The sequence below is a fragment of the Microcebus murinus genome, chromosome 12, assembly GCF_040939455.1.
Source record: "Microcebus murinus isolate Inina chromosome 12, M.murinus_Inina_mat1.0, whole genome shotgun sequence".
NCBI classification, from domain to species: Eukaryota; Metazoa; Chordata; class Mammalia; order Primates; family Cheirogaleidae; genus Microcebus; species Microcebus murinus.
The window spans coordinates 71,941,776-71,958,559 of record NC_134115.1 but is presented as its reverse complement, the minus strand read 5'-3'; the positions used below and the strand labels follow the sequence as shown (position 1 = coordinate 71,958,559).

At 36.7% G+C, this 16,784-nt stretch overlaps 1 protein-coding gene across 3 annotated transcripts in view; it reads right to left on the bottom strand.

Annotated features, from left to right (window-relative positions):
• Window positions 1–16,784, bottom strand: part of MUSK (muscle associated receptor tyrosine kinase) — a 103,147-nt gene that overhangs the window by 82,917 nt on the left and 3,446 nt on the right. For all 3 annotated transcript variants that reach the window (XM_012736737.3, XM_012736738.3, XM_012736739.3), the window contains exons 2-5: window positions 10,658–10,784; window positions 6,950–7,101; window positions 2,484–2,611; window positions 1,030–1,171 (exon numbers count right to left, since the gene is read on the bottom strand). In XM_012736737.3, the coding sequence (XP_012592191.1) occupies window positions 1,030–1,171; window positions 2,484–2,611; window positions 6,950–7,101; window positions 10,658–10,784 (549 nt within the window). The remainder of the gene's footprint in view (window positions 1–1,029; window positions 1,172–2,483; window positions 2,612–6,949; window positions 7,102–10,657; window positions 10,785–16,784) is intronic.

Here is a 16,784-nt window from a genome sequence, read left to right as displayed (position 1 = left end):
AGGATAAATTCTCGCCTAAGGAGAGTAGGATGGAATTGAAGTAAGATATGAGAAAAGTTTGAAATCATTCCTGATTGGAGCATAATTTGTGTGGGTATGTGATACTTCCACACTTTATCCACCAGATAAGAGAAAAACAGAATAGGAGATAATTCTTGTAGCCAACATTTATTAAGTGTGTACAAAGGATCAGGCATTCTGCCAACTGCTGTCAATACCTAACTTCATTAACTACAACAAACCTCACTATATAGATGAGAAAAGTTAACTCTATGGCTTGTAACAAGGAAGAGCTGGAAAGGGTTTTGCACTTGGTTTTGTCCCTTAGTACAGCTGTGCTAGTAGTTCCTATTTCTAAGCAAATTGTGATATAATTTTAGATCAAGAAGAACCCAATGAACAAATGAATAGAATATCTAGACCTGTTTGGATTCTGATTTCTCAGTGAAGATCATTCACAAGTTGTTGAATTAGTTGATTTTAAAAATAATTCAAAAAAATATTTGACAACATAACTCATAGAACTAGGCTCATTTTTGGTTCTACATTTTGATTTAGAGTATTTTATTTTTCTCAACTTTTTGTGGCAGAGTACAACCTGGAAAAAGTTACTTTTTTCCCTTTTCATATCTTTTTAAAAGTTATTCTATATGCTGAAAAAGACGAAAATTGTTGTGCCCAAGATTATAAATGAGGGATGAATTGTCCAATCCAGGCAGAAATTCTAAAATAGTATCCTGTCATTTTCTTTTTATAGTGAATTTAGTCTATTTTAGTCAAAATTCCAGTGATTGTGGACAATAAATGGAATATGACCTTTTATACTAGTGAAAATTTCTTTCTTTCTTCAATTTTCCTTTTCTGTTCTAATAGTCTTGACCTTAGGGACTGATATCTGGAACACTTGAGGGAACTAGGCTGCCTAAATCTCTTCTTTCTCCATCCTGGGAAACAGCCTTCACAGTAAAATGTGGGGTCCTCAGATGACACTGTAATGATGCTGTCATGGGAAGGAATGCAGCCCCTTACCTTCAACCTCCAGCTTCACCAATTTGGAATACGCTGTCCCAAGGCTGTTTTTTGCCACACATCGATACTGTCCTGCATCTTCCTTTTGCACATTATGAATCCTCAAACTTCCAGATTCAAGAACTGCAATGCGGGAATTTTCCTGCCAGAGAAAGGTACATGAATTTGAAAACATCCGTGCCTCTATCAAAATAGATACATTTGCTGTATTTCATCAAGTCATCATCTGCCATCACTATTATCATCAGAAATATCATTTTAAATCTTTATTAGGCAATTATATATACCACACTGTATTAAAGGAGATAGTACAAGATTACCTAAATTAAAATACCTTCACAAAGATCCCATGAGATACTTTACTTTTATTTTCTTTCATTACATGAAGACACAAGGGCTTACTTGACTTCCTAAAAGTCAAACCCAAGTCTGTTTGATTAAAAGTATTGCTTTTAACTACACTGTTTACTATGTACCTTTATATGGTATCCTTAAAAGAATATGCATATGTTCTTTGAAAAATTGGAAAATTCCACAAATAATATAAAAATTACTCTTTGTAATTAAAATATTACATTTATATTTTCTTTTGGGGTCCAAGTTCAGTAACATATATAGAATCACTCTTGCTTTTCATTGTAAAAAATGTACCAAGATTTATAACAAAAAAATGCTGGAGAATTACATAGATTATCATTAAAAATTAGCATTATTTTATTTTAAATAAAACAAAGGTAATCAATTTTATACTTTATTTCAATTAACTGACATATATTGACACCTATGTATTCTCCATGGGATATGCTGGGTGTAGTAAGGTGACAAACACAGTCTAGTATCCCGCTGTTAGGTGCCACAAAGATAGAGACCATAGTGATGTAGTATAATAATTTACCAGTAAATGTAGGGATAAGATATAAAAGCAGTATGAAATAAGCATATGAATAATAAATGTTTAATTTGATTACTTGACATGACTGAGGAGGATTTGTCAAGGTGTTTGGTTACCAGTCTCTCTTGTATTCTTGCTCTAACTTCCCTCTAGAGCATTTTCATTTCTTTTCTTCCAAACCTCATTTCTATCTCTTGTCTTCCTCCCAGAAACTGTCAGTTCTAAAGCCTGGAGTTTATTTTCAGCTGTTTTTATCCCTTAAGTCTTGGAGATTCAACGTTTAAAAAAAATGATTTAACCAGCTAACAATGAAAAAAGACTCCAGCTTTGCTTTTGCATTGCCTTCTTCCCTATCTCTAACGTTACTGGTTCCCACCTTTGTTTTTTCCCTAGATAGTCCCGACTATAATGTCACAGAGTTTGCATGAATGCAAACAGAAATATTTACATTTGCTTAAAATGTGTCTAGAAAAAAAATTATACTAGAAGTTTGTAAGTGTGTAACTCAGTGTGCAAAGAATTATTGTATTTGAAAATATGTATTAACATAATAATCACTTACCCTGAGAGGGCTGTCCCCTTTGATCCAAGACACCGATGGCTTGGGATTGCCCATTGTAGTACATGGTAGAACTGCTTTTAATCCCTCTATTATTTTTACATTTATGGGAGGACGAGTTATTTTAGGTTCTAAAGGAAAATGAAAATTCAAAATTAATAAGGCAATATGGCTCTATTTATATTTAGAGTTTCTAACTTTCTATTTAATTCTAAACATCCATTTTAAGAATCTTTTTAGGCATATTACATTAAAAAATTCATCAAATGCTAAGACAAGTTGATTAACATAAGCTATCATCATAGCAATTCAACATTATTTAATTCATACTATGGACACACAAAACTTTGAAAATGAAATTTTGGTATATTTTTATATAGCTTTGAATTGTGACCTATTTTCCCTTTAGTTTCCATCTTAATTTGACTATTATATCTGATGATAATTAGATATATTTATCCTCTAGAAAGTAAGCAAGATGTTATTATATTAGTAATCCGAAAAAAATTTTGTCATACAATTTAATGAGACTCAGTTTCTGCAAAGCAAATGTGCAATTTACTGTTCTATCAAACACTCAAGTTCATCGTTCAGAAGAAATATTTTATGTTGGCTAATTTTTATTCTCAAATATGAAGCTTTCAAAGGAAGAAGTTATTAAATCCAAGACAGAGAAGAATTAAGTTTGGAATGCCAGTTATTTTAGTATTTGAAACATTCATAGAATAATTAAAACTGTACTTATGTCCTTAGTAATCTTATGTTACAGATATGGAAGAAAAGATTGTCTTTGCAGAAGAGACTACTGAGAAATGAATGCATTTTTTTCTTTCAGGACATGTGCCACAACCAATTTGTTACTTTGACAGAGGAGAGTGTGAAATAAGGATTTTTTTCCCCTCCCACTTCAATGTGTGGGAGAAGAGTAGGGAGTTTGGTGGTGTCTGGTAGGAATATTTGCAAAGACTTTATGACCTATTCATTTTTAATGTAGGCATTCATTGCCATTTAGAGTTGCTGTGATCCTGCATTATTGCAAAAATACAAGAAAGGCCTTGAAACTTGTTATAGGAAAATAACGGCATTGTCACTTTGCCCGTTATCTAGAGCATACAACTCTCATTCCATCAAAAGCAGTGAATATCTACATTTAGATATAGTACTGGCCAAGTACCTCAATTGTGAGTTGTGTTGTCATACAGTTGGTGGCAAAAAGCTCAGCTTAGGGCTTGATATTCCTATGACATAGTCAAAAAGAATGTTATCTATTCCTTCCATGGGTTCCCTGAACAAGATCCCTATGGTAAACCTAAGGCACAGATAATGTCTTAGGTGAAGATTTTTATTTAAAGCAAAAAACCTCTGCCTTCTCGGTGACATAGATGTCTTAGTTATCTATTGGGTGAGGAGAAAGAACCCTTGTGGGAAACTGAATATAAACTAGGAATGAGTAGAGCACTGATGTGGAGTCATGGATTCCCACTCTGAGGGAACAGGATTCAGGGTGGAGCCACGAGTACTGACCAATCAGAACTGGCCATCTTGAAGCTGGGAGTACTAGAGTATCCTGCTGTGCCAGCTTCAAGAAATTAGCTGATGGTCCACAGGGAAGTTAGGGAGGGAGCTGCTGGGGGAGGGGATAGGGTAGCTGCAATAGTGATGGTCTGGGGAATCTTGAGGATTTCATGAAACAGCTCTTCCAAAGCAGTAAGGAAGCATTCCAAAATGTGGGATGTAGCATTTGGGATGGCTACACCAGAGTATAGTCACGTGAATGGGCCTGCTCTCCTAAGGAGAGGGTGGAAAAAAGAAGAGAGGAAAAGAAAAGAAGATCTGGCATAGAACCAAGATCCAGAAGATTAGTGCCAGATAGAATATGAGAAACATTCAAAAGAAAGGTAGTTTAAAGCAGTGAAATACTTAAGTGTGCTTCATCCTCAGAATCAAGCCTTCATGATTTAGGAAATGAGAGTATACCAACATCCTTACTTGATTTTCTCACTACTTCACATGCTGAAGGAAAGCATGCATACAAGTACATCCCCATTGCTTATACATAGTAAGTGCCAAATCAGCCTTCACACAGAGTCCCACAATCCTGATGGGCTTCCTATTCTAATTAACTGAAGACTCCATTTATATTTAGGACCAAAAAATAAAAGATCAATGTGAGAAAAACTATAAACATAAAAGGAAGGAATCAAAACAAAATCAAAATTTATTCTGAAGGAAACAAAAATAAAGCAGGGAAAGAAGAAAATGTCTTTATTTTTAAAAAAATACATTAGTGATATCCTTTAGAGAAGCTTAAGTGAATATTGTATCATACATGTAGAGTTTTCTATGAAAAAAGGACTCATCAAAGAAAGAATAATTCTTAGAAATTAAAAATACTGTTTTTAAGATCAAAATACTCAGAATAACAGAATGGTCATACAAAAGATGGCATTCATGATGTGGAAGGAGAAGTTAAAGGAATCTCCAATAGAGGAGATTATCAAGACATGTAGAAAATATGAGGAGAAATATGTAAAGTCATAAAAAATTGAAAAAGGAAATCTGATATTTCTTAATTAAGAGTTCAAAAATGAGAAAACAGAAAATAAAGAGAAAGAGTAAGAACAGAAAAATATGTACCTCATTTTGAAGGAAACTTTGGTCTTTAGATAAAAAAGCCCCACCTAAAACAGAGGGAATAAAAATAAGAAAACCCCTAACATATTCTTGTAAGCTTGTGAAATTTATGAAATCTGAAAATAAAATGAAAAATACTAGAATGATTATGAAGGATGAATAACAGATTTGAATAAGAAATAAGAAAGAAAGAAGAAAAAGACTTCTCATCTGCAACAGATGATGTTATATGACAATGAATAATTGTCTACTAAAAGCTAAAGGAAATGGCTTTTTAAAACTTTGATTCTACACCCAGAAAAGTTATTATCCAAGAGTGAGGGCAAAGCAAAGACTGCCGACCTTGCAAAGATTTAGAAATCATCTCGCGTACTCACATTCTGAAAAAAGTACCAAATGATTTCCGCCAGAAAAATGACAACAAAAGATAAATAATGATCAAGACAACACAGAAACCTGACAAATGAAGGTCTCAAGTGGACCTAGATTCCACTAATTTATGTGGTGCCAATGTGTAGGGTTACATGATTTTTCCCATCAGCAATGCAGTGTCAGAGAAGAGAAGAGAAAGATTACATTATGGCAAGGTTGACAGTTTGCAAGCAGCAGGTGCTTGCATCACAGGAGGTCATTAGATTCGAAGATGCTAGAAAGGGAGTGTTTGATGCTATACCACCAAGTAGAAAAGAAAACTAAGTACAGAAGGAAATAAAATCCCAATTAAGGATCAATGGAAAGAAGAACTGAGAAGAATCAAGGACAAAAGGTGACTATGTTGGTGACGGTGTGTAACATGAGTAAGAGAATGAAAGGCACTTAGACACGCTTAGCTGAGAAAGACACAGTGGGAGTTTGTACCCACAGACTCTCCTTGTAGGCAAGTCATGAGTGTGGGAAACTGTTTGACAAGCGTCATGGCTATGGAGTAACATACTAGAGTTTAAGATTTTAAATGCAGACCATTACCAGGAGGGGACCAGGCCAAATGTGACTCATCGATCAGGTAGTCTGATAAAGAGTTAAGATAAGTGTCACTGGATTTCTAGAAGTTAAGGAATTGTAAGGATTAAGTAGCTAGTAGTTCTGTTTCATTTTTAGTAGTTCTATTTCATTTTTAGTAGTTCTATTTTAAAAATCTCTTAGGTTGTTGGCAGGAGTAGGGATATAAATAGAAAAACAATGAGCCCAGAATCAAAATCATTGACAAACACAGGGAAGCACCTGGAAGTGAGAAGATGACATGACGAATTGAGTTAGAGAAGAGGTTGGGCAGAAAGGAATGAGCCCTCATGAGAGGAAAGACTTTGCACAGGAATAAATATATAATGGCTTGAGGGTAGCAGTGAGGGCTAGGAGATCAACTATCAGTATTTGCGAGCCATGTAGACACAAGGTGGGGAAAATTGAATAGCCCCCCTTTAAGCAGAAAGTCACTCAGAAGAAAATCAAGTTTGAAATAAGGCAAAAGGCAGAAGAAGTGTCTGCAAAGCGGTTAGAGAAAAGAGAGTGTTTGGTTGTAATACAGCTATGTTTCAAAGCCACAGGGTAAAGATATTACAGGCATGTCCCCCAATGAAAAAGTCAGGGTGGAGGAAACAAAGAGCTGTATGAAGGCCAGAAAATGGGAGAGGACAGAGAACTAAGAGGCTTGCATTAGTGTGGTAGTTGCTGGCAGGAATTAGAGATGTGAAATAAACTGGCCTCAAGTTTGAGCTTTGAACTTGAACTTGTCTTGCTGCTGAACCTCCAGGCATGAGGGAGTCTCTATTTACTGGCTGTTTGAAAGTGTACCAAATCAACTTTAAAGTCAACAGATGATGCTCTTTCACACTCACTCATCTTCACTTGCAGAGCTCCGCAACTCTCCGCAGCTCCTCCCACGCCATTGTTGGCTATGCAGCAGTAAATGCCATCATCGCTGTCTTCCACACTCAGGATGGTGAGGAGCTGCCCATTCTCCCGAATGCTATACCGGGTGTCAAAGAGCCTGCAGGTCACAGAGGAAAATGGAAGATTAGTGTATCCATCTCTGACTTTTCCAGCTATGATTAATTGACCAAACTGATGACTTGTCCAAATGAGAAGGCAGAATACACCACTGAGTCCTCCAAAAATTCTTTCAAAGAGTGATGTCTATTGATAAGACCAAATGTAAAGTTTACTTTATTCTGGAAAGTATATCATAACCAAGATATATGTGTTTTCTCCCCGTAATTGCTGGGAAATAGCGGCTACTAATAAACATGCACACATATAACTGTGATGAGCAGAAACAGTTAAATGTTTGTGGACATAGCTAACAATTAATATAATATTCATTCTTTCATTAAACAAATACTTACTGAGTGCTAACAAGTGCCAGGCACAGTTCTATTTACTTGGGATACATAAGGAAGCAAACAGCTTCGATTGCAAAAATATGTGCTTTAGATATATTAGCTATTAAATTACACACAAACTATTTGTTGAGAAGGTAATTAGAGCAATGAAAGAACTTCAAAAGGAAGCATCAATATAAAAGTGAGTTTTTCGTGAGCTATGATGATGCCACTGAACTCTCTTTCCTGAGTGACAGAGGGAGACTCTGTCTCAAAAAAAAAAAAAAACAAAACAAAAAAACAAAAAAAAAAACAAAAAAAGTGAGTTTTTCTAAACCAAATAAAGGGTTTTTTTTTTATGCCAAATGTGTATGGTAAGCAGAATGACAGTCCACAAAATATTCTTGTCTTAATCACTAGATCCTGTGATTTCATGTTACCCTACATGGCAAAAGGGATTTTGCAGATGTTAAGAACTGTAAAATGGGGAGGGGGGCGGGTATATACATATATAATGAGTGAGATGTGCACCATCTGGGGGATGGTCATGCCGGAGACTCAGACTTGTGGGGGGAGGGGGTGAAATGGGCATTTATTGAAACCTTAAAATCTGTACCCCCATAATATGCTGAAATAAAAAAAATAAATAAAAAAAATAAATTTAAAAAAAAATAAGAATTATAAAATGGAGTGTTCTGGATTGTCTAGAGGGCCCAATGTAATAATATGCATTCTTAAAAGATGGAAGCGGGAGGCAGAAGAGTCAGAGGATGAGATATGATAATAGAGGTGGAGGCCCAAGTGACGCAGTTGCTCACTTTGTACATGCAGGAAGGGGCCAAGGAATGCAGGGGGCCTCTAGAAGCTGGGAAAGGCAAGAGATCAGAGTCCTGCCTAGAGCCTTCCAAAGAAACTCAGCCCTGCCAACACTTCACACTGATTTGAACCCAGTGAGTTTTATTTCATACTTGTGACCTCCAGAACTATAACGATAATAAATGTATGTTGCTGTAAGCCACTAAGTTTGTGATAATTTGTTATAGCAACAACAAGAAATAAATTCAGATTTTGTTCCCTGGAAGTATGGTGCTGCTGCAACAAATACCTAAGAATGTGGATGTGCTTGGCAAATGGGGAATGGGTAGAATAGAGAAAAATTTTGAGGAGCATACTGGAAAAAGCTTAGATATTCTTAAAGAGACTGTCAGTAGAAATATGTCTGTTAAAGACCCCACTCCTGAGGACTTACAAGGAAGTAAGTAACATGACAGAGAACAGCTAAATCATCTTAGAGAAAACCTAAATTATCACAAGCAGACTGTTGGCAGAAATGTGGATTATGTTTTCTTTTTGAGACAGAGTCTTGCTCTGTCACCCTGGCTGGAGTGCTGTGGTGTTAGCCTGGCTCACAGCAATCTCAAATACCTAGGCTCAAGCAACCCTCCTGCCTCAGCCTCCTAAGTAGCTGGAACTACAGGCGTTCCTCCCCATACCAAGCTAATTTATTATTATTTTTATTTTAGTAGAGAAGGGGTCTTGCTCTTGCTCAGGCTGGTCTTGAACTCCTGACCTCAAGCGATCCTCCCACCTTGGCCTCCCAGAGTGCTAGGATTACAGGTGTGAGCTACTATGCCTGGCCAAATATGGATGTTAAAAGCACTACTGGTGAGGGCTCAGATGGAAATGAGCAACATGTTTCTGGAAAAGGAAGGAAAGCGGATCCTTGGTATATAGCAGCAGAGAGCTCAGCTGAATGGTGTTCTGTACTTACATGGAAAACAAAACTTGTAAGTGATAAACTCGTATATTTAGCTGGGAAATTTCCAAGCAATGTGTTGAAGCTGTGGCCTGGTTTCTTTTTGTTGCTTATAGTAAAATTCAAGAGGAAAAAGATAATTTAAGAAAAAAATTGCTAAGCAGACATGGAACCAGGACCTGATGATTTGGGAAATTCTCAGCCTATCCAGATTGCACGAGATGCTAAAAACTATTTCAAATTGCTTAATTTAATCTGTGAACCTTCCTGTTCCAGAAGTTCTGAGATAGCTTGCCTAATAGAGTACCTACCAAAGTATAGGGTAATATCCCACATTACAACATGTATAATAGAAGGAAACATTAAATTTCAGTTCAAGGTAAATGAAACTAAAGATGCCAATTTCCCCAACCAAATTCATGGATCCTAGACTATGGATACCAGTGTAAGCACTTGCTGTAGACTGAAAGGGTATGTCCCCCTAGAATTCATATGTTGAAACCTAATATTGGATGTGATGGTATTTGGACTTAGGGCCTTTGGGTGGTGAATAGGATATGAGGGTAGAGCTCTCATGAGTAGTATTAGTGCCCTTATAAAAGAGACCCAGAAGAGCTCCCTCAGCCCTTTCCCCATGGGATGACAGAGAAAAGATGGACATCTATAAACCAGGAAGTGGGCCCTCACTAGGTATTGAATCTGCTGCCACCTCAAGCATGGATTTAGCAGCCTCCAAAACTCTGAGAAGTAAATTTCTGTTGTTTATAAGCCATCCAGTCTATGGTATTTTTGTTACAGCAGCCCGGACAGATTAAGATACACTTAGCTTTAATGCAACCAATATTGTCTACTAGAAAACCCATGATTTCACTTTGTTACAGATTTTAGAGTATTTTTGATCAAAGGTAATGAGGAAAGGATAGCATGATCTTTATGCCAAATGGGAATTTCACTTACTTAAAAGGCTGACTCACTATGTATCAGGAATCTCTTCTAACTTCCAAAACAAAAAACAAGATGATGATGAGATGGTGACCTAGAGGTCAGATTCCTAGACAAGAGACTTCACTCTATTGGGATATTAGAAGCACAGGAAATGAGGCTTGTCCCTATTAACTCCCCAGCATGTCCTAGAATATGTGCCCTCAGATTTAGGGTACCATGGTGTTTCCTAATTACTGTGAATATTCTTCTAGGTTCTAATCTGGGGACTTATCTTACTTCTCCATGTCAATAAGCCACAAAATAGCCCTGACTTCCTATAGCAGTTAAATTACTGTTTTGCTTTAAGAAATTTTCTTAAGCTCACTGAACTTCAGATCTTACATCTATAAAATGAGGAAATTTGCATTTTATAAATTCCAGAAGGTAACTTTTAATACAGCCAAGAGCTGTGGTTGCATTTATGTCAGAGATAAACTGCAAGGCAGCAGTGCACATTCTTACCAGAAAAAATGCAGAATACTTACTTGATGAGAATTTTATTTCTTGTCCAGGAAATCTCAGGCTGGGGATAGGATTCCACTGCACACATAAAAGTAGCCACTTCTTCGACTAAGGCATCCACTGTTTCAAGAGGAGTGGTGATGACAGGAGCTGAAAGGAAAGGAAAAATCAAAAGAGAACATTCTAGAATGTTTACTAATCCTTCCTTAAGCAGTCAGATGCCATCAACTACCTGAATGAGAACTGTACCTCTTTAGAGCAGAAATTTGCCACAAGAAATGAAGATTTAATGTAGAGAATGTTTTTACCTCCAAAATAGACATTTGAGAATTAAAAGAGAAGGCTCTCAGGGGAATAGGACTTAGAATTTATTATATATGAGTAGAGGCAGATCCAGATTGTGTGCAGCCTATAGTTGTATAACTTAAGTGCTCTTTAAAAGTATATATATAAAGTCATAAATATAAAATTTCTGTGACTACCTCAATGCCATCCACATCAAGGGAAGTGAGTCTGAAGTGAAGTCAGAGTAGAAAAAAATAGTAATCTTAACAACTGTTAAGAATAATATTTTCCAAATTTTATAAAAATATATGTTCATATGAACACATTGCTAGAAGCCCATTGAGCGTCTTAGAAAGGGCTCTTGTATATGAGAGTCTCTGAAGCTTAAGCTACATCTGATTTACACAAAATTCACAGGTGCATATTAATAGAATAGGAGACTCAATAATAAAAAGACAACGCAAACAAAAATGGTCAGAGAATTTGAATAAACTTTTCTTCAAAGAAAGTTTATAAATGGCCAAAAAGCACATGAAAAGGTGCTAACCATCATTAGCCATTAAGGAATGCAAATTAAAACCACAAGCTACCCCTTTTCTCACCCACTAGGATGGCTATAATAGAAAAGATAAATGTTCATGAGGATGTAGAGAGATTGGAACCCTCGGCATTGCTGGTGGGATGTAAAATGGTACAGCCTTTGTGGAAAAGAATATGGCAGTTCCTCAAAAAATTAAACACAATGACAGTATGATCCCACGATTCCACTTCCAGGTATATAGCCAAAGGAATTGAAAGTAGGGAGTCAAACAGATGTTTGTACAACTCATGTTCATAGCAGCATTATTCACAATATCCAAAAGATAGAAGCAACCTAAGTGTCCACAAGTGAATGAATGGATAAATAAAATGTGGCATATTTATAGAATGATATGTTATTTGACAATAAAAATAAATGAAGTGCCACATAGGCTACAACATGGATGAACCTTGGAAACTTTAAGTGAAAGATGCCAGTCACAAAGGACCACATATTATATAATTCCATTTACAGGAAGTATCCAGAATTGGAAATTGGAAAATCTGTAGAGGCACAAAATACTTAGTGGTTGCCTAGGACTGGGTGGGGAGGGGGAAGTAGAGGAATTAGGTAGGGGTGATGGCTAAGACTGCGGTCCCTAACCCCTGGGCCACAGACTGGTACCTGTTAGGAATCAGGCCACACAGCAGGAGATGAATGGCAGGGAGCAAGCAGAGCTTCATCTGTATTTATAGCCTCTCCCCATCACTTACATCACCACCTGAGCTCTGCCTCCTGTCAGACCAGCAGCGGCATTAGTTGCAGGAAAACAAGCTCAGGGCTCCCACTGATTCTGCATTATGGTGAGTTCTCTAATTATTTCATTATATATTGTGATGTAATAATAATAGAAATAAAGTGCACAATAAATGTAATGTGCTGGAATCATCCCCAAACCATCCCCCCAGCTCTGATAAGTGGAAAAATTGTCTTCCATGAAACCAGTCCCTTGTGCCAAAACTGTTAGGAACTGCAGGGCTAAGGGATGCAGGATTTCTTTTAGGTGCAATGAAAATGTTCTAAAATTGATTCAAATTTACTGTTAATCTTTATCTCTGTAAATATATCCCAAGGAAATAATCTCACATATAGAAAGGCATATAAATGACACTCCTGGTGGGACTGCGAACCAGTACAACCTCTGTGGAAAGCAAAATGGAGATATCTCGAAGAGCTACAAGTAGATCTACCATTTGATCCACCAATCACATTACTGGGCATCTACGCAAAAGAACAAAAGACATTCTATAAAAAAGACATCTGCACTCGAATGTTTATAGCAGCACAATTCAAGCTACAAAGATGTGGAAACAGCCCAAGTGCCCATCGATACATGAATGGATTAATAAAATGTGGTATATGTATACCATGGAGTTCTACTCGGCCATAGAAAACAATGGTGATCTAGCACCTCTTGTATTATCCTGGATAGAGCTGGAACCCATTCTACTAAGTGAAGTATCATAAGAATGGGAAAACAAGCACCACATGTACTCACCATCAAATCAGTGTTAACTGATCAACACTTAAGTGCACATATAGTAATAACATTCATTGGCAGATGGGAGGCGGGAGGAGAGGATGGGTGTGTTCACACCTAATGGGTGCAGTGCACACAGTTTGGAGGATAGACATTCTTGAAGCACTGACTCAGGTGGGGTAACGGCAATATGTATAACCTAAACATTTGTATCCCCATAATATGTTGAAATAAAAAAAAGAAATAAACAATAAAAAAAGAAAGGCATATAGATGGCTTTCACTGCACAAAACAGATTAATTATACTAAATTGTACTAATTGTGGTAGAGTAGGAGAAGAGTTAGGCACACAGTTTGGTCTTCTAATTGTGGTCTCTTGGAGCTGGCTTATACAGGCTTGCAAGAGCCAATTGGTAATTTTTCAGGAATTTTGTGCTAAATACACCCATTATTAAAAACCAAATTGTATACACTTATAATTAAATAAATTATACTGAAAAGGTAATATAATACTCAAAATTCATCACCTCATAATTATTTAACTACATTTTACTATTATATATGTTCTTGAAGTTATTTACATCTAATGTGTCTGTATGGTAGAAATAATTATAAAGGATGCTACTGCACATGCTCTTTCTCAACTCAATGTTCAGTGTTCATTGATAGCTTAAAATTGGGCATGGTTTGGAGTGTTTACAATACAGAAGTCAACAAGTGCAACAAACCAGGGCCTTTTTTTGCTCAGAGAAATGGCTCTTATACTAGCAAACTGTTATCTAAATAGGATATTATTTATCCAGTCACTGCAAATGATGTTTTTAGGAGTATTAACAACACAGAATATGCTTATGTTTTAGTGCTAAGTAAAAATGGCAGGTATACAATTGTATAAACAATACTATTTGCACTTTTAAGAAAAGATACATAGAAAACAATGGAAGCAAATATATCAGCATGTTAACAGTCCTGGAAGTATGAGTGACTGTCTCTGTTTTAAACTTTGTATATTTTGTGTTTTCAAAATCAATCTTAAATACCATGTATTATTTTTATAAAAGAAGAAACTTTATTCATCTGTTTCTTCTCACTGAATACACAGATGCAGAAGTCACAAACTATTAATGTTATCTTTCCATTGAGGTGACATAAAATTCTGTTACCATCAGTTAAGAGCAAAAAGGTAAGTATTAGAATATCTTAAAAGAGTCAAACGTGGAGAAATATGTGAGGTCTTACTAAGTACTTTATTAAGTTAACACTTACCTATAAGGTTCAGTGAGTGACATGGCAGTCATATATAAGGTTTCACTGTTTTTAATATTAGCATCTAAAATTGATTAAGAACCTGCTATGTGCCATGCATTGTACTTTTCATTCATTATCTCACTTATCACAACTAACATAAATGTAGATACTATTAATATTCCCATTTTCAGATTAGGAATGAAGACTGAGAATGGTTAAATAATTTGTCTAAACATCACAAAAGTAGGAAGGAATAGAGCTCAACTTCAGGGTTAAAGTTGGTTTAAAGTTTCTGTCTCTTAACTATGAAACATACTGTGTCTTTAAAATAGTACTGGTTATACACAAAGAAAAAGGAAGATTTACATCAATATCAATTTCTATAGACAGAATGTAGGTGATTAAGTCCATTTTGCCCATATTTCCAAATTATCCAAATCTGCTTTCAAATTTTTACTGATGCAATCACATAGTTGTATTTAATAACATTTGTTGACTCAGCAGACTGTCTCTTGTTTACTTTCATTCTGCTATCCAGCTTTCATCTCAGCCAGAGCCTGTTTAAATTAGGGCACTATTTCTTCTCTCAATCCAAGGACTACATGAATAACAAATACATGAAAATGAGCACAATCCTTTCCTGGAACCAAAGAATAACTTAACTTGAATATTAGCCTTTTGAAGAGAAGGACCTGATATTGCCCTTCCTTTGTATTTTATGGGCTCTAGTGCATGGCCATTAACTAACCAACTTTTTTTTTTTTTTTTTTTTTTTTGAGACAGAGTCTCGCTTTCTTGCCTAGGCTAGAGTGAGTGCCGTGGCGTCAGCCTAGCTCACAGCAACCTCAAACTCCTGGGCTCAAGCAATCCTACCGCCTCAGCCTCCCAAGTTGCTGGGACTACAGGCATGAGCCACCATGCCCGGCTAATTTTTTATATATATATATTAGTTGGCCAATTGATTTCTTTCTATTTTTATAGTAGAGACGGGGTCTCGCTCAGGCTGGTTTTGAACTCCTGACCTTGAGCAATCCGCCCGCCTCGGCCTCCCAGAGTGCTAGGATTACAAGCGTGAGCCACCGCGCCCGGCCACTAACCAACTTTTGATTATTTGCTAATTGACTTGACCAAATGATTGGGTACAAAGAAATAAGGTATGTTTGTTCCTTTCTGTTTTAGTAAAATTAGGGCTCAGACTTGGACAATATTCATGTTTCTCTAACATTATGAATACAATGTTGTTTTTTTCAGTATGAGAAAACACTGGTATTGGAAATTTTTAATATCCTCCAAAGAGGATATGCAGTATTGCTCACCATTTGGACTATCTCAAGGCCTGGAACATTTATTTAACTGAAGATATAATAAAGTAAAAGTTATTTCTTGTTATAATGGCTTTGTAACTTGTAAGTTTCATTATTATTAGTGAACTTGTAAGTTTCATGAATAATAATGAAACTTATTAATGAAGCTAATTAATAACACTTATTAATGCTGTGTCATTAATTCTTTGCAACAGAGAAATGTCTTGGTCCTTGCCTTCAGGAATGGCACTGCGGCTGGGTGCAGTGGCTCATGCTTATAATGCCAGAACTTTGGGAGGCTGAAGTGGAAGGATTGCTTGAACCCAGGAGTTTGAGACAAGCCTGGGCAACATAGTGAGATCCCAGCTCTACAAAAAATAAAAAGAAATTAACTAGGTGTGGTGGTGCATGCCTGTAGTCCCAGCTATGTGGGAGGTTGAGGAAGGAGGATTGTTTGAGCCCAGGAATCTGATGTTACAGTGAGCTATGATCCTGCCATTGCATTCTAGCCTGGGCAACAGAGCAAGACCCTGTCTCAAAAAACAAACAAAAAAAGGAATGGCACTGGGCACAGGCAGATAGAAGTTCTACTCAGCCTATTAGAATTTCTGAAATTGCCTTTCCTAGGGGTATTCCTTTGGGTTAAAACATGGTCTTATAGGGACTCACCTAAAACATGAACATTGCCTAGGAGTGATCATTACACCAATCATTGACAGCTTTCAGCATAATACATAAACTTATTTGTTGTGTTGGTAGGCATTTCTTCATTTTATGAAGGTCCTGAGGCGCACAGAGACTTATGTGTTTTCCCTAAAGACACACAGGAAGACACTGGAGACTAGGAAAATGAAACTTGATCTCAACATTCTCTTTCAAGCCTTTAATGTCCTTGTTTCACTTTCTTCATTATCCAACCTATACCTCATGGTATGTTGCTATATAATGTCAACTCCTTTACTCTCTAGTTCTTTAGCTGAACTGACCCTGGAAAGTGTCAATCCTCACTTAATCCAACCATCTGTCTTCGCAGCCCCTGTGTTCGTATAGCACTGCAGGATAAAGTGGGACAACTGTTCAGGTCAGGTGCACCGTAAAGAAAGCTGCAGTCCCAAGCCCCAGCTGGGTCCTCAGCGTGGCCCATGTAATCCTCTCATCTTCCTGAATGAGACCATTCCTCTCAGGTCCCCATCCCACCCCTCACTTGTCACTCTCTGGTGACCTCAAGTCCTATTTCACTGAGAAGTTGCCTG